Source organism: Cibotium barometz, chromosome 35 (assembly GCF_041138505.1).
Source record: "Cibotium barometz isolate CiBa-2024 chromosome 35, ASM4113850v1, whole genome shotgun sequence".
In the NCBI taxonomy this organism is placed as follows: Eukaryota; Viridiplantae; Streptophyta; class Polypodiopsida; order Cyatheales; family Cibotiaceae; genus Cibotium; species Cibotium barometz.
In genome coordinates, this window is record NC_141080.1 from 27,582,147 (window position 1) to 27,607,548 (window position 25,402).

Genomic DNA, 25,402 nt, shown 5'->3' on the forward strand with positions numbered 1-25,402 from the left:
AAAACCTATTTGAGTAAACTCATTTAAGATAAACAAAATGTTTTTGCAAGTTACAAAATCAACATCTTTAATGTTATAGAAGATATACATTAACCGTATTTAGTAATCACATGCATTCAAACCCAAGAAGCTGAGATAAACATTTCACTAGCAAAAAAAGATACACACAATACGTTAAAGATGTTAAGTCATTTAAGATATACAAAATGTTTTTGCAAGTTACAAAATCGACAGCTTAATGTTATAGAAGGGTACAACTCTATTCGTCATGTAGGTAAGGACGAAGGCTTGAAGTTCTAACAATAGAGCCACCCAAGCTTTGAACACCACAAATAGTGTTAGATGTATCATGATCTATAGGTCTCGTTTTAAGATCTAGATATTCAAGCCTCATGTATAAACTTTGACTATTCTTCACTAAAACCCAAGTGGTGGTGGTGGTGGTGCATTCATCTCCTAACAAAGAATAGATTTCTTGGGCTTTGGAGAAATGGGGAGGGTGTGTTGAACCACTCTGAATGCGACGTGGCAATAGTTGTCACATAGCACTCCCTCAGGTCACTGGCTTGTCATCCGGGAGTGGTGGTGGATATGTCTTTCTTTGTGGCCTTCCTTGATGTACTACTACATCATGCCCAAGTGCACTAATCCAATATAAATATCATCAAACTTTCTTGATCATGATGTTCCTAGCATGCAAGTCATTGTGTAGCAACTTGTTATCAATGGATATACTAATTAGTTTCCATCAATCCATTGATAATGTGAAAGATGTCTTTTGTTTGAAGCGTGCGAGACTATTTCTTCACCTAGCATGTTCTCAATGTCTTTTGATGTCGCCTTTGAGCCATCTACATTCATCAAGTACAACCACCTAGCCAAGTGGCCATCATTCCAATACTTGACATGATCATGGGCTCCTCTTCGCATCGGACTAGACCAAGAGAAGAATGCATAACACCCTAATGAAATATATAAAGCCAAGTAGCCTCTCTGCTGTCGCATGCATCTCTTTGTGGTCAAAAACCATCACTTTTGACTATGCACTTCGCAACATGCGTGTCATCAAATAATTTGGAATAATTCATATAGAATTATTACATTTAGAGTTATTACATCAATACACATTGTTGAATGATAAGGTGGTTTTTTGGCTTGCTTCCTGCCACTCCGTGTGTCCCTGCCCATCAATCTCAAAATCACTATGCGCGTATTGGCTGGTATATAGTTATTAAATGACCCGAATCAAATAATTCTTATAGAATTATTACATGACCCAAATCAATGCAACTTAGCATGGCATGACATGCATAGTCAATCTCATTGCCATTCAATTCGTCAACCCACACATAGTTTTCCAACCTCAGAGAACAAAGAGATGTTTTACAAACGACCAAATGCAATACGTTACATCCAGCCAGTAAAAGACCATGGGGATCAAAGACTAATAAAATCCTGTTGTGTTTGGCGTGTTAAATGAGGATTGATTACCAACAAATTCGAACTTTAATAGCACTGTTTCACTGAGTTGTTGGAGCTACCCAACCCCCACTTACACCAACCTTCTAGTATCCCTCTAGTGATTCTCTGACTACTCAGATTTTGCAGGCTTCAACTTGTTATCTATAGTTGCAATGCAAGCTTCGAGTTCATGAATCTACCATCTTAGGATGATAGTCCATTGCATTTGAGAGTGAGTGGCAATGACAAAGGCTTTTCATTGTCTTGCTAGAGCACCCACAAAAGTCAGCTTCCTCTACAACTTTTGTTCTCACTTGCCCACATGAATCCCTCTTCTTCAGGCTTAGTCTTTGCTCTACTGTCGTCGAGCCAAAACAGATCAAGGGGAGGGCCACTAAATTGGCCATAATTTGAGGTCCAGGGTGGACTGCTTTGTAGATGAGGGGAGAGTTTTGCCGGAACTGGCTAGAGTTTCTTGTTGAAGTGTGCCTGAGACTGGCATTAAACCCCCCACAGGGTGGCCCAACTGGGAGCTGAAGAGAGAACCCTGGCGCTGGTTCTGGCACCGGCACAGGAGAGGGTGCAAGAATCCATGTATGAGACCAAATACATAAATGAAGACCATAGAGGCCTTATGCCAAATCTGTGCTTGAGGACAAGGGAACATCAAATAGTGTTCTTCCTCTATTATACCATTGGGAGATAACATTTATAAAAAATACGACAGAAAATATTTCAAAGTTTAAACTTGGGGGGGAAAAACAGTTTTGACCAAGAAGAAAATGCTCGGCGAGCCTACCATGGCAAACCCACAGCTAGAGAATAGGACAAAGAGGAATAACAAGACAGCACCAAAGGGTAGAAAAAGGGTTCAAATTATTAATAACTGTGGAGCAGTGTGTCATAAGAAGACGACTACACAAATTACCTGCCCAAACTGAAAGCAGTTGGCATTACACTGCAATTCAAGAAACCCTTGTACAAAGAAAGCATCAAAGTCCAGAGCATTTCTCTATATATCAAATTCCATGAAGGGTATTTACTACCCTGATGGCATCTATGATCTACTTGTACACATGTTTCTTGTAAAATTAGACAGTATATGTCTATATATTCACAAGTTAAATGTTCTAGGCAAAACTGAGTTTCTATCAGTACATATCTATGTATTCACACGTTAAACCAATATAAGCAAAGCTACCCATATATACATATTTATTTACATGGTTCACAGGAATCTAAATATTTACTCCCTGCTCGTACGGTACCACACCTCATAGCAGGGACACTGTACAACACATAGTAGTGCTTTCCAGCTGCTCTTGGAGACTGCCTTCAAGTAATAATGTGCAAAGAATTGGCTGGAATTTATGAACATTACTGCACGCGTACAACCGTAAGATTTGGAAGGGATGAAACTTGGAGTTTTTCCACAGCTGGCCATGTCACTTTGCATGCTTGCAGAGCAAGAGAGGTTAAATTACGGAGTGGCCTCAAATGTTGGAGTCCGGAATTTGTAATTCTTGAATTTGAAATATTCAGAGAAACAAGGCCAGTCATACCTGCATGTACAAGACTTTATTAAGAATCTCTCTCTCTCTCTCTCTCTCTCTCTCTCTCCACAATGCACAAATTCCCAAGCCTATTGCAAGATCCACATAGAGCTTACTACACTGTCGTCCAGCTTTGTACGGGGCACCTTATGGGGGCCTGACCTTGGACAAGGATTTAAAGGTTGCAAATTATGATGTTTTCAGGCCCATTAGAAGTAAGTTTTCACTGCCGCCTGATCTTATCCTTGTAGAGTCTGGAGCTTCACCCCTTGAAGTCAATGCAATCTATCTTAAAATCAATTATCTGCCTAGCATCGCACTTGCTTCATCCATACAATTGGCTAGCAGTGGGACAAAGTAGTATTATACAACTAGTATATGGCTTCTCTCTCCATGTCATATAGACCACAAACTTGGTGCCACATGAATGTCTGTAGATTCAAGTGCAAGTCCCAATAACTATTTTGGGGATTGGTAATGAGCAATGAGCATGTTGCGAGTCCCAGTCAAAGGACCAGCCACAAGTTGCCATCAGGATTAGGTAATAGGAGTTAAAGTTGGTGTGATGCAATCAACTAGGATTATCACTTGTACAAGTGTCCAGGCAGCTAGCTATGCCAAGACTTAAAATTTACAGTTTAGTGCTTTGCCAAGCAAACTTGGGATGCGCTTGCTATGCTTTACCAAGTGCGTAACGAGGCACGAGTGGCCTACTTGGGCAAGCAGTTAGAGTCCGAACATATGAATTGAGGGGGATTTAATGGATGAGTTCCTCACAAGGATTAAAGATCTCAAGGGGCAGCTTGCATGTATTGATGAGGCATATCCGGACAATTCATTGGTGTCTACTATTCTCACAGCTTTACCAGATTCATACCAAGATTTTGCATCCACACTTCGGCTCATTAGGAAGGGTAACCCCAATGCCCTTACGTTTGATGAGTTAATAGCAATGCTCTTGCAAGAAGAGCAATCTCAATAAATCCAAACTAGTATGCATGTCAAAAAAGCTAAGGCAAAGCCTTTTCTCCAAGTGGCAGCCGAGTCTTTTGGCAAGATTTTGTCTACTATTCTCACAGCTTTACCAGATTCATACCAAGATTTTGCATCCACACTTCGGCTCATTAGGAAGGGTAACCCCAATGCCCTTACGTTTGATGAGTTAATAGCAATGCTCTTGCAAGAAGAGCAATCTCAATAAATCCAAACAAAGCCTTTTCTCCAAGTGGCAGCCGAGTCTTTTGGCAAGCATGCCAAGAAGAGGGGCGATGTCACCAGCTTGAACATTTCCCAATATGAAAGGTGCCAATTGGCTACATAAACTTCTCGTGGAAGTATTCTTTTGTATGGCTATGGTTGGATACTACAGATAGGCACAGGAACTATAGATAGGCACAGGATCTGCTACCTTTAAAGAGTATGGTTGGATACTGCAGATAGGCACAGGATCTTTTCGGTACTAGACTTTTGGAAAAAGCCGACACACAGAATGGAACCAAGGTGAGAGTGGGGATTTTCCACAGAAGAAGGGGTGAAGCTAAAGGATTCACTGGCATGGATATGCCTGAGAGATGGTCACAAAGTATGAGTATCATGGGCATTGGGATTTTAAGCATTTATGTGACTTATAAGGTTTATGAGTCAATGTGTTCAGACATCATTAAAGTTTGGCCGGACATCTTACTGTTTGGGCATGGATTCATGGACAAACGAGGGCGCCTATGGTTGAGGGCCAAATTTGGTATACAAAACTTGGGCATGAAGATAGAGGAAGCTAAAAGTAACTTTCCCATGTATTTTAGAGCTGGCCAACTGAAAAGGGGAGGGATGAATTGTCAAAGGCATGAAGGGACAGTTTTTTATCAAATCCTGGCTTTATAGAGTGTCCATCACCCCGTGATTCTTGGAAATCCCCCGTTCTCATCTCTCCACTCGATGTCCATCGTCCACCATCCGACGTTCTACAACTGCAAAGAGGACCAAATGGTGACATTCTACTTGGAAGGCAGAGGGGATGTCACCATTTTGGCCTTTTTACCAGCTTTGATCAATGTTTTAGGAAAAGCCCACACAGAACGGAACCAAGGTGAGAACATAGATTTTCAACAGAAGAAGGGGTTAAGCTGAAGGTTTCACTCGCATGGATAGGCCTAAAAGATGGTCACAAAGCATGAGTATCATGGGGTTTTAATCATTTATGTGACTTATAAGGTTTATGAGTCAATGTATTGAGACATCATTAAAGTTTGACCGGCTATCTTATTGTTTGGGCATGGACAAAAGAGGGGGCCTATGATTGAGGGCTAAATTTGGCGTACAATACTTGGGCATGAAGATAGAGGAAGTTAAAAGTGACTTCCCTAGGTATATTTAGAGCTGGCCGACTCAAAAGGAAAGCGTTGAATCGTTAAAGGCATGAAGGGGCAGTTCTTTTTGGGGGAAGGCGCATAAGTGCACATACCAACAGCAGCTACTGTTCTCTCTCTCTCTCTCTCTCTCTCTCTCTCTCTCTCTCTCTCTCCCACATGATATTGTACCCCCTCACTGTACTCCACTCACCTCCATAGCGTACCCCCCCCCCCTCACTATATTCACACCCTATAAGGGTTTCTGTTTACCTTCCAGTTCCAGTTTCATTTTCTAGGTGCCAGTAGTAGTATCTTTATTTTTCATTTTCTGGTTTTTAATCCAGACATTGTATCAGATCCACCATGATGTAACTTTTTGGTCTCATAGGTCACTATGGCCTTTTGAAGACGTTAATATAACATTTCATTTCTCTCTCTCTCTCTTTTCTCCCTATTGGCTGACAGCAATGTTGTGAGCCCTCTTCTTGCTAGCAAGCTGACAACAATGAGTATCTCTCTCTCTCTCTTGTTTGATTGGTTGCTACAGAGGTGTAGGCCGTATAGCAGCACTCCTCTCGCAAGGAGGAGGCCATACAGCAATAGAGCCGGGTCTTATCAATTACAGTGGTATCAGAGCTCAGCTTCTCTAGTTGACTAGAGAAAAACAAAGATCTTGGATGGACCCGACTATTAGCATAGGCTTTCTCGGAAGCAGAGGCTTCCTTCCAACAATGAAAAAGAAAAGATCAGAAGAGGGGACCACATTAACCAACAGTTTCACTATTGAGCATGGCCAACTTATTCGCTTATGGAAGCAGTCATGAGAAGACAACATATTCTAAGGATTCATGGATATCCTCGAAGTATGGAGTTGACTTTATGTGCCCATGTTTAGCACTCTTTCCATATGGATATTGTGGATTATAAATCGAGCTTACAAGCAAGCTATATGGAGATATATCTAAAGATATCTTATGGATATGGTGACGAGATATTTCTTTTGGCTTCATGACGAACCTGGCAAAGAAATGCTGAGAATAATTTGAGTTTGAAAAGTTGGTGCTTTTGATGTCTATCATAAAGTGTTTTTGATCATCACTAATGCTGGTATACCTGTACAATGAGAATAGTCTGTTGTTTCTTGTCTTGAGATGGTTTTAGGGAAACTTTGTTTATAGCTCCCTTTATTGGGATGGAGTATGTTTTTGGCTCCCTTTATTTGGGATCTTATGGAACTCATGGATCAAGGAATTTTCTATGGATTTCTTTTCGCAGCTGAAATGCTTGTAAAAGTATTCGCAACCGGAATGCCTGTAAAACTATACGTCACATAAATGTTTATGGAACGCCAGCATATCTATGCATGTGACTCGTTCTTATCTTATGTTCAATACTTGAGCCCACCTCTCCTTCTAGGTCTGTGATCAGAATACCACTATGGAGTGCACGTAGTAGAGTGAACTTGAGTCCACCTCTCCTCTAATGTGTGGTCAGAGTACCGACACGGAGTGTATGTGGTAGAGTGAACTTGAGTCCACCTCTCCTCCAAGGTGTGTGCTCTGAGAACTGTCACGAAGTGTATGTGGCAAAGTGGACATGACGCCTCGTTTGCAAGAGACTCTACCGAAGCCTGGCCTTCTCAAATTTCAGCAAAACCCAATCACCTTCTTTGACTTGCATGTCCCTTCTATGCTTGTCAGCAGCCATTTTATGCTTATCTTGTGACCTTGCAATGGCTGTCCGCACCTGACCAAAGGCTACATCCAAGTCGCGAACATATTCATCAGCTGCAAAAATCTCATCCTTTGTACGAAGGATGGGTGGCAATACCACTCTGCCATAAATAATCTTAAACGGAACCTTTCTCGTGGAGGCATGGATTGTATTGTTGTAGGCAAACTCAACAAGTGGAAGATACTTCTTCCATGCAATCTTTTGATCTGCCACATAACACTTCAATAAATCCAAGACGGCTGAATTTGCAGCTCCACTTTGGCCATTCGTTTGGGGATGATAAGCTGATGAAAACTCAAGTTTAGTACCCATATTATCAAATAAAGCCCTCCAAAAGAGGCTTGTAGTTCTGGGATCTCTATCCCCAACAATGGATTTAGGCATACCATGATGCTTGAAAATATTAGTAAGAAAAAGCTTTACCATATGATCAACTTTAATGGTTTTCTTGACGGGCAAGAAATGAGCTTGCTTGCTAAACCTGTCCACAATGGTCCAAATAGCATCATTCCCATGCTGGTATCTAGGCAAATCCATAATAAAATCCATAGTAATACTTTCCCAAGGTTGTGAGGGAATAGGCAATGGCTGAAGCAAACCTGGAGGTTTTTGCCTGTCAAATTTCACCTTTTGGCAAGTAATACATGCACGCACATACGCCTCAATGTCTTTACGCATGCTTGGCCAAAAGAAATATCTCTCAATCATGCGTGTAGTAGGCACGATACCTCTATGACCAGCATAAGGTGGAGCGTGACATTCCTCCATAACCTTTGGACGCAAATCCTTCACCACACATAGGCAAGTATCCTTCATAAGATAACCGTCGTTGGTAACATAAGAGGTATGTGAATGACCAACCAACAAATCAGTCCATATATGGCAAAAATCAGCATCCAAATGATACAAATCTCGCATAGCATATTTGTCCCCATGAGAGGCGGGGCTCAAGCCTATGATGCCATGGCTTTGCCCAACAATGCATCACATCCATTTAGTGGTGCAACTAAGAAATGTTCATTATCAAGGTAGCCCTGGATATGTATGCGCAACTTCTCTATCAATGGAGTAACTTGCACCTCTTTACCAACAAATGGAGCTTCGGCTTCAATCTGAGGTCCCATGTTCTCAACCTCAATACCCAATGCAGCTGCCATTTGTATGGAGATGAAATTATTGGTTGCACAGTCATCAAACATGAATAAGGCGGTCTGATCCTTGATTTGATCCCAAGCCTTGCATACCATTCGCTCTTTTGCATCATGTTCAGTGTTTCCCTGCACATCGGGAACTACATGTACATTAGCCTTGGTCTGCTTGTCCTCATGCTTTGGTTTGCGGTCAGGGCATTGTTGAGACATGTGCTCCTTGCTACCACAAGAAAAACATTTTCCCTCCTTGGCATATTGCTCTCTTTGCTTCGGGGTCAAGCCGAATTTGTTCTTCTTTGGGTCCTGATCTTTAGATGAGGTATTTTCAGCTCTATCTCCCTTGTGGGTCTCCCGGAAGTTCTTTTTAGGTGGCTGTCCACCTTTTTGCAGATTCGGGACAGCCTTGTCTTTCCCCTTTAAACCGCCTTAATCCTGCTTAATTTTGAACACCAATTGCTCCGTAGCAAGAGCAGAAGCTGTGAGCTGTTGCAAAGTATGTTTCGGATGCAATTCAATGCCCGAACGATAAGTTGGTTGCAATCCGGAGCGAAACTTCCTCTTTCTTTCATCCTCAATGATTTGCATAAAAGGAGTTACCTCAAGCAACACTCTCCATAACTTGTTAACATACTGTTGCACACTTTCATTATCTCTTTGCTCAAGTCTATCCCACTTTTGGGTGAGAGTTTGCTCCGCATTTGGTGGCAAAAACTGAGCATAGAATCTGTCCTTAAAATCCTTCCAGGTGCAAATGGATCCTTGGTGATCTTTTCAATGATCCACCAATAAGCAGCGGTTCCTTTCAAAAACATGCTAGCAAGGCGTACTTTAGACTTCTCAGTGAAGTCCTCATCGCTAAAAGCAATGTCAAACTGTGCCACAAATGCTAACACTTTGGAAGCATCATGCTCTCCATGAAAAACATCAAACTTAACAGACTTGTCACCTGCTTTAAATTCCTTGAGCTTTCTGGCATAAGGCTCATGGTCTTCTCTTTTTCTTTTCCCCTTATTCAACGGGGCAGTCCTATCTGCATGGGCTCCATGGGCCATCATGGAAGCTTCATGAAGCACGGTGGCATGTGCTCCATGAACTTGAGAATCAGATGCATGTGACTTTCCTGCATAAGGCAATGTCTCTCCATGAGACAACTCAGAAGGCAAAATTCTTCTAGTGGGAGACCTGTCACCCCTACCATGGGATACATGTCTTGAATGCATATGACCATCATGCCCTCCATGGGCATTAGCATACATATACCTATCAGGCTTTGTACCTTGTGGAGAAGATGCATGACGAGAGGTGACTGTCACCTCTTCCTTTTGCATAAAAGACCTCAACCTTTGAGATGCGGGATCTCCATGCTTCAAGCGAGGTGGATTTCTGAATTTCAGCTCTCCGACTTCCCCTTCTTTGATGTCACCTTTGCGGAGGAGGTAGGAAAGTGCCAACTCCCTTGGCTTCTTGCCCACTTCCCGTGCCATGGACTCAAAAGTCACATCAACCATTGCATCAGCTTTCCTTGCTTCAATGGCACTTTGCACATGGGGATCTTCATGCAAAAATTTTAGCTCTTGCTCTTGTGCCTACAAAAGCTTTCTCATATGCTCCAATTCAGCCCTCATTGCATCAGGCTCTTCTTCTAGCATGATTGTCTTTCCTCGAGACAGTTGACCCTTTGAGTCACTATCATTCACCCTTTCAAGGGGCTTGTGCCTTCCTCGTAGAGCATCAGAACCACGCGAGGCACTTCATGGGCCCCTCGAATTAGGCACTTCCAAAGGCTTGCCTTGGCTGTCCATTGTGTTAAGTGTGCTAGAAGCGGGGTGTCCATTACACAGGTCGTTTCCCCACTAGGAAGAACGAAACAACCGTGCTCGGATACCAATGAAACCAATCCTGTCAACTGGGATTAGACTCCGATGGACACCCACGCGCGTAATAGCACAACTTAATATCACAATTTGAAATGGACTACTTAATAGCAATTGGAATTTGAAATGAAATAGATGGACACCAGCACTGGGGCCGGAACGGGCCGACCCCCCCCTCAATATATGATATATTATTGGGAGTATTTAACAAATACAATGCTTCATGGGTTCAAAGAACCAGATGATGTCCATGTACAAATGAATACAGTACCAAACAAGAGATTCGAAGTCGACGTTCGAAGTAGAGCGACCACTTGAGTGGTCCAGTCTCTACGGTCCTGTGCCTTCACTGGACTCCGCGGAGAGCGCCCCACTAGTGTTCCAGGACCACGCACAGAAGACGGGCGTTCCTGTACTAACGCCTGGCTCTCTCGATCTCGGCACCTTTGGACCACGGTTCTCCAAAAGCTTGGACTACCCGGCACCGAACGGGTGTTAGCCATAGAGAGAATCCCTTATCAGATTTACCACAAAGTTCTTTACTTAAATCTGAAATTCACTTACTTGTAGATTGCAGATGGAAGACCAATACCCATGGTGTCTATGTGCAGTTACTTGAGAGGGACACCAAGGTGCAGCAACATGTCGAGAGGAGTAGCTGCCTGGGGAAAAGTAAAACCTCCTGAAGAAAGGAGATGCCGCCTATGTAAAGGAGGCACAACCGCCTACCAAGGAGAACAGCCACCTGCTGTGCAGGACACAGCTACCTGCTGTGGATGAAGAGGAGGCGTAGCCGCCTATGGATAGGTGGAGCAGCCCGCTGGAGATGGAGAAGTAGCCGCCTGTTTTTGTAGAGCACAGCCGCCGGCCGCCTAGCTGTAGGAGCACAGCTGCTGGAGATGAACACATAGCCGCCTGCTGTGGTAGGCAGCGCAGCCTGTATGGCTGCCTGACTGGGGATGCACACACAGCCGCCTTGCTGAGAGGAGATGGAGGCGCCTGCAGTAGACAGGCGCAGCAGCCTGCTGGACAGAGATGAAGCAGCCGCCTTGTTGAGAGGTGTAACACCTGGCTGCAGCTTGCGCAGCCGCCTGCTGTGTAGTGGGCAGCCCACTCGATAACCAACGCAGCCACCAGTAGAGGGTACAGCCGCCAACAGAACAGAAGCATCCTAAGGGGTTGCAGAAGCGCAGCCTGATGAGAGGAGGCGCAGCAGTTCTGAAGTGGTGGAGGCACCAGTATGCAGAGCACAGCCGCCTATGGAGTGGCTCAACCGCCAATCTGAAGGGGAAAAGTGGCGCAGCCTGAAGAGACGTGGAGGAACAGAGTCGCCGGCTGTTGAGGTGGTGACGATGGAAGCGCACGATTGTGTCTCTTTTTTTTAGAAGGGTGGTCGCCATCTTTTTTAAGGTGTTGGAGGGGGAGTTGCACGACTACAATTGGCCGGCTCCCCAAGGTTGCATGGGGGCGGCCAATTATATGGTGTGGTGTGGGTAGGTGGCCATGCGCCCACCCCCACACACACAAGAGTTAAGTGTGGCTCCCCACCTTGGCCCATAAATGGGTGCCCACTTTTAAGTGAATGTGAACATACAACCTTATAAAATGAAAGGTTAGAGAAATAAACTATTAAACCAACATGTGCAATACACTTACCACCTGCAAACTCGTCAGAAGACAGCGCAAACTTCACGACTCACTGACAGGCGTTCCCACTCAGTAAGTGACACGTCAAGCAGGCAAACACAAAAATACAAGTGATGCGAAAACAGTTTCAAACATGCAAAACATGAGTGCATGTGCAAATAGTATCATGGACATATATCCCGTTCATGGAACAAGTACAAAATATCTGTCGGTACAAAAATGGCACGACGTAAAACATAAATCCTAGTCTTCCTATGGAGTGACAGTCCCATAGGTAAGACACAATTCCAGGCACGAGCCTCCCTATGGAGTGACAAACCCATAGGCAAGACACGGCACGAATACTGGTTCTTCCATGGCGTGACAATCCCATGGGTAGAACACAGTCGAGGTCATACACGGGTGGCACCAGTCTGGCTCCCGTCCATACGACACCTTCCTGCTAACACACGGGTTTCACGAGTCTGGCTCCCGTCCATGTCAAGCAAAAATATTGGCCTCTTCACATGAGACACCGGCCTGGCCTCAAGTGAACGAGACACAAAAACTGGAGATGGACCAAATGGTCGGCCAATTGGTGACAGCTGCACACCTGAGGCTGAGAAAAAAAGGCGGTGGACTGTTCTAAGCTATGTTAGAATGCTGTAAATGCTTATGAATGATAGAATACCTTTACCAGATGGCTGGTGTATATGCCTGGATGATGCACTGAATGCTAGATACTTATGTAGACTGATAAACCAAGGCTGAAACTGCTGGGAATCTGCAAACGCAGGCCTGTAGGGCTGAATACTGGTGTAGGACTGATGCTGGACTGAAACGCACACTATAGGGCTGATGCTGAACTGAAACACAGACTGTAGGGCTGCTGTAGATCTGTAAACGCAGGGCTGTAGAGGACTGAACTGCAGGCGGTTGGTTTATATGCAGAAAACGCAGGTGTGTTTGCTGATTTGGGCATGTGGATGTACTGTATGGCTGTGCTTATGGCTGTAGGGACTGCTGAACTGCATGCGTTGGAGAACCAAGGCTGGCTGAAGCAAAACTCAAGTACTCCAAGGGCTGGATGAGACTAGTCTAGTGCTGAAGGCAAGGGTACTCCTAGGGCTAAGGAGGAAAGCTCTTAGCAAACTGAAGACTAAATGAGAAACTAAGCCCTATGCAAGCCTATTTATACTAGATAGGGGTTGGTCAAGTTGGCTGGTCATAATTTAATAAACTTTATGTTTATAAATGACAATAAATGCTAAATAAATACCATAAAATATGAAAAAAATACCAGATAAATCCTAGTAAATTCCCTAAGGCTTCTGGGCTGTTCTAAATGATGCACAGGCATATGAATGCATATTATGCAGGATGCAGAGTGCTTTCTAATGCAAACCCTAAGGCTTCTACTGACTCTACATGCATGAATGATTCTCTCCAAGTGGGTTAAGGGACTTGACTGACTGATTGACCTGCTAAGGCTGAGTAATGACCTACGTAGCTCGTGCCTGACTTATCCTGGACTGAGGATGTACAATGGGGTCACGACGTACGACAATTATCATCCTACTGGGTTCTAATAATGTACAACTGTTGCACTGCTGATGATGAGCCAGTTTGTCACCATGCACTGAGTGCAGAGTGCAGGTGACATGCAGGTTCATGGCTTCCAAGTAGTCCGCCCCAACAACTGGGGGTACTCCTGGAAGAACTCCTCGTCAAGCCATACAGCTTCGTGGGTACCTCGATCTCGGAATTTCGTATAGAACTGACGTATCCGTCGACCGGAACCATGCTTGCATCGATGAAGAAGGATCTGCTCGGGCTCAATAACTTCTGCTTCGTCTACCATGTCTGGTTGCTGTTCATCTGAAACATCAAACACTTCTGGACCAACATATGGTTTTAGCCAAGAAACTTGGAAAACATCATGCATTGTCCAACTGGTAGGCAACTTCAACTTCATGGAGAAATCACTTAACTTCTTAACTATTGGAAAAGGGCCAAAACTACGGAATGAAAGCTTGGGACAACGTTTGCCCACTTGTTTCAATCTCTGATACGCAATAGACCCAATCCCCTTCCGTGAAGTGGACATCTCCTCTAGACTCATTAGCCTGTCTGCTATATGCTTCCTGAGCTTTGGTCGAGCGTTCCTTGACTGACTCAATGATCTCGGAAAATGCTTCCGTGGTTTTATTAGCCTCTAAAGATGGACAGACCATTCTCGTCAAAAGAGAAGAAAAACGGTGACCAAAGGCTGCTTCATATGGAGTCCGTCCGACACTGGATGAATGAGTGTCGTTCAAGATAGCTTGGACCAATGGAAGATAATGTTCCCATTTGGACTGCTGGTCATGATAGTATGACTCGAGAACATCAAAGGCCAACTGGTTATAAATTTCTGTTTGGCTATCTGTCTACGGATGGAATGCACTAGACAACTGCAACTTAGTTCCGAAGTTTTCAAATAATGCCCTCCAGAAATGCGAGGTAAACTTGGAATCTCTATCTGATGTTATGGTGCTAGGCAAACCACAAACTGGATACCAATGCTTGAGAAACAGACGGGCTACGTCCTCGGCTGTGGCCGTATGCTTGCATGAGATGAGCATGCCGAATTTACTAAAGCGATCCACAATAGTAAAACACTGAGTGTTACGAGATCCGGTGGATGCTGGTAGAGCCCTACAAAGTCCATAGATATGTCGATGAAAGGTCCGTCGGGGATAGACAAAGGTTGAAGTAAACCTGCCTTCTTTGTATAGGGAACCTTGACTTTTTGACAAATCTTGCAGACTTGTACATGTGCGTAGATATCACGCCTCATCTTTGGCCAATAAAAGAGCCATTCTAATTCCTCAAGGGTACTGTTAATACCGAGTCATGGGCATCGTGGAGAAGAGCGGAACGCTTTTCTCGAGTAACACAGAGACAGTTCTTGTAGAACAACCAACGCTTCTGTACTGAATAGTGACCAGGCTCGGAATTGAGGGCCAAACTGTACTGAGTACCAAACTCAGGGGAGTCGACATATTGGTCTTTCATACTATCTAAGTCCTTCCTCGTGATTTCGAGAATGGTAGATTCTTGGACTCCCTGGATGCTGGACTTTCGACTAAGAGCATCTACTACTCGGTTATGCTTACCAGGGATGTATTCAATTATACCTCCAAACTGTTGGAAGATTTGACTCCACCTGGCCTGTCAATCACTCCACTGGGCACTTGGCATAGTTTGAAGCCACTTAAGTGCTTGGTGGTCTATAGCTATTTTTGAAATGTCAGCTTCAAAAATGCGGACTTGATGGTAACCACTCTTGAGGTCAATCTTAGTAAAAAACTTAGCACCATCTAAACACTCCAAAATGTACTCTATCCTTGGCATAGGAAACTTATTCTTGATAGTGAGTTTGTTTAATGCCCTATAGTCTACACAAAGGCGTGCAGACTTGTCCTTCTTTTGGACAAATAGGATAGGTGCAGCAAATGGAGAGGAAGAAGGCCGAATGAATCCGGCTCGGAGAAGCTCAGCTAACTGCTTTTCTAACTCGCCCTCTAAAGTCTTGGAAAGACGATAGGGAAACCTGCTAGGAGGATCTGATCCAGGGACCAAATCAATGTGATGGTCCTCAAGGCGAGAGGGTGGGAGACTGGGCGGGAGATCGTCTCTAAGCATAATGTCCTGATGTCTGGATAGGAGGTGTGCTAACTGAGGGACTGAAGATGTAACGGATGCTACTAATGAGGGAGGGACTTTTTGAGCACAAACATAAAGGAGTGCCCCTTCTTCTCCCTTGCGGATAGCTCGTCTGGCCTGGAGACGCGAAATCAATGGGATGCCAAAAATGCTTCTATCCCCACGAATCATGACAGGCTCAGGAAAACCTTTACAAATAGTAAAAGTGTCCTGCTCCCAAACCGGAATAGGCTCATACTGACGGAACCAATGAATTTCTAAGATCATGTCACACCCCAACAGAGGTGAGATGATGAAATCTCGTTGAAATGAGGCCTTCTGAACTTCAAAGGCAAATTGCTGTGCCTTCTGGGAAATGTGGGCGCGAAGACCAAGTGTAAACCCATCCACATCCAGATGATATGGGACTAATGTTGTGCAATTCAATTTATTAGCCAACTGGGGAGAGATGGCGTCTTCAGAACTACCCATATTGAAAAGGCCTACAAACTGTCGGCTCTAGACGAGCCATAAGCTCAGATGAGGCTCTTCTGAGCAGCATCGCTCTCACCCTCCTGCTTAGCATCAAATACCACGGATGGCATAGGATGCATAGAAGGTAAAAGTTGAACTGCATTTGAGGTAGTAGGCGGGGCTGGAGAGGCTGGGGAGGCTGTGGCAACTGTGGCAGAAGGAGCTTAGGCAGCTTGTGCCGCTTGCCACTTGTGGCAATCCTTCTTACCATGCCCTATAATATGACAGAAAAAACATCTATTTTATGACTGGTACTTCCTTTGCTCCTCTGGAGGAACCTCCAGTAATGCCTGCTTTAGCCTTTTCATCAGGGGTTTTCTTAGGTTTAGATTCTTTTCTTTCTTACCCCCTGAACTGGAGCTATCACTGCCGTCCTTCGTAGCATCTTTAGAAGAAGCGTTACCTTTCCCTGTCCTTACTGGAAAACTGAAGCACTGGGGATCCGTTCTGTCTGAGTCCATAGAACTCGTCTTTCAGACCAGTCATGTACTCGGGCGAGAGAAATCTGGTCTTCAAGTCATGGACAAAGATGTCCCAGTCAAAGGCTATGACACCTATGGCCTGGTTTGTATGAATACTAGACCAATACTGCCACCCAAGTGACTGCCTCACCAGTGAGATAGGGATCCGCTAAGTGGACTTTATCTTGTGGGTCTGTGATCCTAGCTAATGGAAAATGAGCATTAAACTGATGAATAAATTGATTAACTGATGAATGATCACACTTACCATCATACTTACTGAAGTTTGGTTGATTGCGAACGACGGTGGTTGATGCTGCTGCGGACTGTTGGCTGGTGACACCTATGACTGGGGAGACTGAGGAGAGCTGCTCATACCTCAAGTGTATGGCCTCCTTTTCCCGTTGGTGCTCGAGTAACATACGTTCTCGATCAAGCTCACGTTGGTGTTCCCGAGCGACGAGTTCAACCTGACGCCGGTCTTCGTCGATCCAGCGTTGGGCTTTCTCATAGTCCAGACTTTTTGCTTTTTCTTCTTTCCTTCGGGCCTCATCCTCCCTCCTTTGTTGTTTCATCTAAAAGAAGAGGGAGATGTAGTCAGGTGCTGCTGGAGGCGGAGAAGGACGTGCTGCTGCTGCCTCCAAGAGTTGGAGACGCTCCATGAGCAACTGGTTCTTAGCTCTAAGAAGAGCTATAGCGGAAGAACATGGTCTCCTTCGGGGGAGACGTCTTCCGGCTGATGAGTACTCTCTTCTGTAGACATGATGTTGAGGTCGGTGGTCATGCCGGAACGCAATCTAACCATCCAAGGATGCCCCGATGCTAGGATACGGTGTGTGTGGACAATCTAAATCTGATACCAATGTGATACGCAGCGGAAGTCTTTGTATTGGAAGATCCTGTCACACAAATGCTCACACCGTCTTCTATATCCTGAGTTTCGTGAGTTTAGCAATCCATTTTAATACTTCAAACTTGAAAGAGATGAGAGAGAGAGATATGAGAACTGTACACCAGATTGGGTCCCAAATTACCCACTGAAGGGCCCCCTATCCCGACAACAAGATAGTATTTGCTTTATTACTTTAGAGAGAGTGACTGTGGACTGTAGATAAGCCAAACGCAAGATCTCGGAGGATCGGAAGCCTGGCTGAACTGTACACGGCTGTAGAAACACCTCAATGAACTGATCTCGAGCCTATGCACTCTTCCCAAGGGCATGAGGAAGGGCTGCACACCTGAGGCTGAGAAAAAAAGGCGGTGGACTGTTCTAAGCTATGTTAGAATGCTGTAAATGCTTATGAATGATAGAATACCTTTACCAGATGACTGGTGTATGCCTGGATGATGCACTGAATGCTGGATACTGATGTAGACTGATAAACCAAGGCTGAAACTGCTGGGAATCTGCAAACGCAGGCCTGTAGGGCTGAATACTGGTCTAGGACTGATGCTGGACTGAAACGCACACTGTAGGGCTGATGCTGGACTGAAATGCAGACTGTAGGGCTGCTGTAGATCTGTAAACGCAGGGCTGTAGAGGACTGAACTGCAGGCGGTTGGTTTACATGCAGAAAACGCAGGTGTGTTTGCTGATTTGGGCCTGTGGATGCACTGTATGGCTGCGCTTATGGCTGTAGGGACTGCTGAACTGCATGCGTTGGAGAACCAAGGCTGGCTGAAGCAAAACTCAAGTACTCCAAGGGCTGGATGAGACTAGTCTAGTGCTGAAGGCAAGGGTACTCCTAGGGCTAAGGAGGAAAGCTCTTAGTACACTCAAGACCAAATGAGAAACTAAGCCCTATGCAAGCCTATTTATACTAGATAGGGGTTGGTCAAGTTGGCTGGTCATAATTTAATAAACTTTATGTTTATAAATGACAATAAATGCTAAATAAATACCATAAAATATGAAAAAAATACCAGATAAATCCTAGTAAATTCCCTAAGGCTTCTGGGCTATTCTAAATGATGCACAAGCATATGAATGCATATTATGCAGGATGCAGAGTGCTTTCTGATGCAAACCCTAAGGCTTCTACTGACTCTACATGCATGAATGATTCTCTCCAAGTGGGTTAAGGGACTTGACTTGACTGACTGATTGACCCGCTAAGGTTGAGGAATGACCTACGTAGCTCATGCCTGACTTATCCTGGACTAAGGATGTACAATGGGGTCACGGCGTACGACAATTATCATCCTACTGGGTTCTAATAATGTACAACTGTTGCACTGCTGATGATGAGCCAGTTTGTCACCATGCACTGAGTGCAGAGTGCATGTGACACATTGAGAGCAAAGTCAAAGGTTTTTACATGCTTTAGACACTTTGTTTCTATGGCTGAAAATGTGTCTGCATGTAAAGTTGACACCCTTCATATAGATCAAGGGAGAGAGTATATGTCAAAGGATCTGCATGTATGTATGTATGAACATGGCATAAAACATCAATGTAAGGTGCCTTACACACCTCAACAAAATGGTGTGGTTGAGAGGAAAAACAGATCTCTCATGGAGATGACACGTTGCATGGTTAAAGGCCAAGATTTGGCTCATGTTTTTTTTGTAAGAGGCAATTATGTATAGCAATTTTTTTGTTTTCCGAAAAAGAGTTTCTTCTATTAGTTACCAAGAAAAACAACCATGCAAGCGAAGTACAAAATCAACTCCTTCGAGGCAGCAACGATAATCAAAGTGACAATAAAAAAGGAGAGGGTGCTCTCCTTCCTAGGAGAGCACCCTCCCCTCATTCTAGGGAGAGGAGGTTACCTCATACAATGTGTGTGTGTGGAGAGAGAGCGAGAGAGAGAGAGAGAGGGAGGCGAGAAAACTGCCACTGTCAATACGAAAAGGACCATGACGCCAAGTCTGCACGAAGACCTCACGGTGCTTCTGCATGCGATCAAAGCCACCCTGAAGCTTTCCTAGTGGGCACAGAGGAGGTGAATGATATCGAGCCATATTATGTGTGCCACTGATGTGCTAAACAAATGCTCCACCAAGGCCTTGTAGACAATTACCCTTTATGAAGCTTGGAATGACAAGAAGCCCTCTGTGGCTCATTTGTGTGTTTTTTGGTTGCCTTGCTTATGCTCTTATGCCTAAGCAACAAAATAAGGTAGATAATAAGGTAGTAATATGCATTTTTGTGGGATACAACTCATAAAGCGAAGAGTATAGACTCTACCATACATCCATAAGGCGGATTTTGATGAGTGGAGATGTTTTTTTGTTGAGAACTCAGTTCAGCCCATGCTTTTAAAAAAACAGCAAAATGTATTGCTCTCATAACATCTTTAATACACTCCTACCTTTGTATAATGCCGGGCAGCCATATGTGTAGGAAGTGAATACTCAACAAGGTGCAGCAAATCAGTCCATACCGGCTGAAAATTAGCTCAAATTTCAGCCCACATACCAACCTATTGATGAGGCAATTGTGGATGATGCACCCGATGAGAAAAGGGGAGACATACAAGGCAACTACCAGTAAAGGAGAGCCACTGCATGTCGCAAAGTGTGCACAATCAAGCGGATTATATGAGTTGCACAAGATACTCAATGAAAAAAGGAAACCAACTCTCCTACACTCTTTGCACTCTTGACCATAGTCACCAGAAAGGAGAAACAGGAACAGAAACGTTCGAGGAATGGAAACCGGGAAACAAGTTTTTAGGGGTGGAAATAGCCATTTCCTGGGACAATATCACATGGGAAATGAGAAATGGACATGGAAATGGATGGGGTCCTGAAACGGAGAAACGCGTTTCTAGGGACTGAAACAGAGAAACACGTCGTTTCCTGTGACTATGCTCTTATGCTCTTGACACATACACATGCGTTCTGCTCACCCAACAGCCAACCTGCCTATGTATCACTGTCTAATTCACTCAGAGTTCCTCATGGTGAGGAGGCTATTCCATCAAAATGACAAGAGATCGAAGAACACATCACTAAATCTTTAAAGTTCCCTTGCATACCCCTCCTCTCTACCCCCCAGTCCCCTCCAAAAAACAGAGAATAAAAAAGACTTACCACTAAGAAACTCCAGGGCATGGTCTGTAAGCAGACAGTTCTGTGACAAGTTCAAAGAAGTCATAGCTGTGAGGTCTTTAAGGTTTCTCACACCCGAATCAGTTATCCCTCCTCCACACAGCTCCAAAGATTGAAGCTTCTTGAAATCTGAAATTATAAATTGGCATGCATTAATGATTATGTTGAAAACACACGATGCAACACTAAGTTCCCTTGAAGTAGTAACAAGTCTTGAATGCAGAAAATGAAGACATCTTGATCCAAGCAAAGGCACATTAGAGTGATACATTTCAAATAAGCTGCACCATAGTCTGTAATCCTTGCTCCAAAAAGATCCAGGTGCTTCAGGTTAATCAAACCTTCATTTCCAAAAAGCACGTTAACAAAGGTTTTTAAAATCCAAATATTAAATCGATTATTCTAGACAATTTTTATCCACAATTGTAGCCATCATACTAAGAAAATGCACTTTATATATTTAAGTTTATCCTGCTTTTACAAGCATTGTTCAAAGAATTTTGGATGTTAAACCATGACCGCATGCTGCATTGACAGCCCCTTAAGAATAGTGAAGATAAGCCTTACTTGTAAGAGCAGCAAGTCCTGTGTCTGTCACTTGCCGTGTGTCAAGATTAAGGGAAGTAAGAGAGGTTAACCCAGCTATCCTTCCAAGACCACCATCCGTCACACTTGTAAAAGACAAGTTGAGGCTTGCTAGCTTTTTCATGCCTGAAAAACAAGCATAATTCATTCCTTAAAAATACTGGTTCAGACCTGGGCATTCATCACTTCACCAAATACTCAAAGATGTGTTCCATGTACTGGCATCAATGAATCCAAGCAATGTTGCTTTTCCCAGCACAATTAGCACATGACCAGGACAAAGGAGAGCTTAACCAGATATATAACGAAGGCCATTGCTGACTACTTCTGAGTCTGAGAGATCCAAACTCCTTAGATTCACAAGACCTGTCATTATCATGCCCAACATGTCAATATTATGCCCAGCTGCTTTCACACATGACGATGAAGCACACCTCCCCCCTTTGGCTCAAAGCCCAACCCCCACCCCATAATCTATGCAAAGAAAATAAATTAAGACATGTACTTTAGCCAAACATTAATAAAGAGACTCCATAGAGAACCATGTGGCTATGGCTACTAGCTAGAAAGGAAGAGAACTACCTTTGAGATTTTCAAGACCACTGTCACCAATTTTGCACGAGTCGAGATTGAGGTCCTCTAAATTAGTCAAACCTATGGCAAAAATAAAATAAAAATTATGGGATTTCAACAATCAAAACAAGAACAAAAAACTAAATTTGTCAAACCTATGGCAAAAATAAAATAAAAATTATGGGATTTCAACAATCAAAACAAGAACAAAAAACTTGATCAAATATCTTCTCATAACACCGAGTTCTGCAAGATATCCAACGCAAGGAAACTTCAGCTGTCACACATCCTCAACTATACAGGTCGTGGGTAAAGCCATTTTTATTGTTTGCAACCTCAGGGGACCGTGACACATCCTTAAATAGATGCGAAACTGCCAGTCATCCAGTCTAGGGTGGTGGGCAGCACAAATCCACATACATGTCCTCGTACTCATCCCTTGGCTTCTGGTGCAACTCAAGGTTCCATTTCTAGAAAATCTATATCCAATGCTCCAACTATTCCTTGGAAAAAGTCTTGGGATCACCTCGCAGTCTTGAAATCTATGCGGCATGCAAACCTATACAAAACTATGCTAACCTAACACAAAGACCTACTGCAAATGACATTGGCAAAGACCTTTGCTGCATGAGCACTTGGCTACAGAGAAAACCCTTAAAAAAACTAGTTCACGACACCTGATAACGCACCTAACACAAGGACTCATTGCAGATGACCTAGTGCTTTGATACCAATGCTATATACGGATGCAAAATTATGCTTGCTTAGGTAGTAATTAACACTGACTAGAGATCTAATTAATGCTACTCAAAGACATAACCCTGCAATTACACAAAGACCAGAGAAGTATTCACCTAATCTATTGTATATTCCAAAGATGAACTGCTCAATGGCTGTACATGTAAAGTCCTTCCCAAAATTTGCCCTAAACACAGCTGAGAGCACGATTAGTACCAAGGTTGGATGTAGGTCATGTACGGAATCAGGCAGGCCATACAGTTTGTACGGTTGTACAGCACGTACGGAAACCGTACAGGTCGCGTGTGTTTCAACCTGAAATTGGACCACATTCTGAACAGTCCGAACGTGCTGACTCATTCTGCACGTTTTGAAATTCTTAGTTTTTTTTTTTCAAATGCCCAAAATCTGGTCGCGATTAGCTTTAGATGTGTAGGATTTGGGCAACGGCCAAGAAAACCCAAAATTGAGGCTTTTTTCCAAGAAATCCCTAAAATTGGGGATTTTTTTCTTGGAATGCTCGCGGGTAAGTGGACGTTTCTTGCGCTGCTTTCCCTTCTGTGCACTTCTGCCGCCTGCGCTCTGCCTACCCTCTGTGAGCTCAGCAGCTTCTTACCCTTCTCTACCGGAGCCCTCTCTCTCATCTTCTCATCTTACCCTTCTCTCCCCGAAGCTCTCTTACTGCTCAGGCTTCAGCCTCTTCCTCTCTCTTCTATTCGCCTCCAACCTCCTCCCTCTCTCTCGCGTGAGCACTCCTTACTGCTCAGGCAGCAGGCTTCAGGCCCTGCCTCTCTCTTGCTCTCTCTTCTATTAGCCTCCAACCTCATCCCTTCTCTCACATGAGCACTGTCGGCCATGCGCAGGAAGCGCCATCCCTATTGGAAGATTCGCGCATTCACGGATGATGAAGGTAGCAATGGCCAGCACATGAGATGGTGGTGCCACAATTGCAAAGGCGGGTTTACAAAAGGCCTCATGTGAATGATCGCAGCTCCAATACAGGTGCAGGTTCTTCTTCTATGCATGGTGCTGGCACACGTTTATCAAATACACAGGTCTTTGGTAGTCATCAAACGACTTCTCCATCTCACATTTAATCGAGTTCGTGGGTGAAGGAGCGTCAAAGAGTTGTGGAGATAAAGGTTGCAGGCACTCTTATTGAGTGCAACATATCCTTCAATGTTCTCCACACAAACCAATGGAAGAGAATGGATTGTCAAATGGTTGGACTGATATAACGAGACACCATATGATCAACATATTGGTGTCCTCATGTTTTGGCACATGCTTCCTACATGAAGGACGTATGGATGCACCATATTGTCAGATGGTTGGACTAATGTAAAGAGACGCCATATGATCAACAATTGGTGTCCTCATGTTTTGGCACATACTTCCTACGTGTCGTAGATGCACGGAAAGCGGGACAGGCGGTCCAAGGTGAATCCGCCATATGATCAACAATTGGTGTCCTCATGAACAATAAATTTGTGCCAAGTGACTTGAAAAGTGATGTCCAAAAATGTCTTATAAACTTAGGATCTCGATCTGAAATAATGGACTTTGGCAATCCATGTACCTTAAAACATACTGAAGAAATAACGAAGCAATATCCGGAGCTTGAGCTATCTTCTTGCATGGTATAAAATGTGCCATTTTGGATAATCTGTCGACCACCACCATTATCTGTGTATTACCTTTTGAAGAACGAGGTAAAGATATAATGAAATCCATACTGATACTTTTCCAACGTTCATTTGGTACTGGAAGTGGTTAAAGAAGACCGGCTGGAGCTTGTCTATTTGCTTTCATTTGTTGACAAGAGAAACATGCTCTAACAAACTTTATAACATCTTGCTTCATTTGAGGCCAATAATAAGAAGCTGTCAGCAACCGATAAGTCTTATTGATACCAGGATGAGCTGCATAAGGAACCTCATGATGTTCCTTCACGAAGAGTTTACGCATACTTGTGTTATGAGACACACAAATGCAATCTTGATAATATAATAATCCATTGACGAGAGGATAAGCTGCATAAATCTTTAAATCAAAAGGAGTAGACTGCGGAGTCGTAATCACTCGAAAAGCATTTACAAAATCCCGATCGCCTGCATAATGATCCACAAAAGATGTTGTAATGTCAATTTGAACTGTAGAAATCGCCATTACTAAGGCTTGAGGCATTCTACTAAGAGCATCGACAACCACATTAGAAAGACCAGGAGCATATTCAATAGCCATGTGGAAGTTTACCAAATACTCCACCCATCGCCTTGTCATCCATTCATAACTGATTGAGTGAAGATATACTTCAAGGAATGATGATCTGTCTTCACAACAAAGTCTGCTCCTAGAAGATAGTGTTTCCAAGCTCGATAAGCATGAACAATTGCCAAGAATTCCTTATCGTATACTGGATAACGTGTTTAAATTGATTGTCAAAGGCAATGGCACGGCCTTGTTGCATGAGAACTGCGCTAGTTGCAATATCAGAAGCATCTATCATGACTTCGAAAGGAAGACTGGGGTCTGTAATTGCCATTACTGGGATTGTTGTCAAAGCAACCTTTAACTTATCAAAGGCGTGAGAAGCATCATTTGTCCATCGAAATGCAAGGGCTGACTTTAAAACCTCTGTCAAAGGTGCTACAATTTCCGAAAACTTAAAGACCTTTGTATGATAAAAATTAGCAAGACCCAAGAATAATCTGACATCATGAGTGTTTTGCGGTGTCGGCTAAAATCTTTGAATAACTTGTATCTTCTTAGGATCCACAGAAATGCCATCAGCTGAAATGATGTGTCCAAGGTACTCTAGTGATGTCTTGAAAAATTCACTTTTCTCTGTGTCAAATCCCCACCGGATCACCTCGTGATCGTTCTCGGTACGAGACTCGAAACCTGCAAACAAACAAACAAACAACAAGGGGGTGCAAGCCTAACTCACCTCCCAACCATGACAGCCGTGGGCAAGCCCGCAGACTTGGCTGTCCCCACCGAGCCGCGAGCTAACTAGGT

The 25,402-nt window shown here is 43.8% G+C and overlaps 1 protein-coding gene across 5 annotated transcripts in view; it reads right to left on the reverse strand.

Moving 5' to 3' along the window:
• Positions 1–2,317: 2,317 nt before the first annotated feature.
• The window catches only part of LOC147618289 (uncharacterized), a 70,990-nt gene continuing 47,905 nt past the window's right edge, over positions 2,318–25,402 (reverse strand). For all 5 annotated transcript variants that reach the window (XM_086774745.1, XM_086774748.1, XM_086774744.1 and 2 more), the window contains 6 exons: positions 21,653–21,724; positions 21,365–21,436; positions 21,053–21,196; positions 20,755–20,826; positions 20,468–20,614; positions 2,318–3,023 (listed from right to left, as the gene is read on the reverse strand). In XM_086774745.1, coding sequence (XP_086630871.1) covers positions 2,839–3,023; positions 20,468–20,614; positions 20,755–20,826; positions 21,053–21,196; positions 21,365–21,436; positions 21,653–21,724 — 692 coding nt within the window. In that variant the 3' untranslated portion in view covers positions 2,318–2,838. The remainder of the gene's footprint in view (positions 3,024–20,467; positions 20,615–20,754; positions 20,827–21,052; positions 21,197–21,364; positions 21,437–21,652; positions 21,725–25,402) is intronic.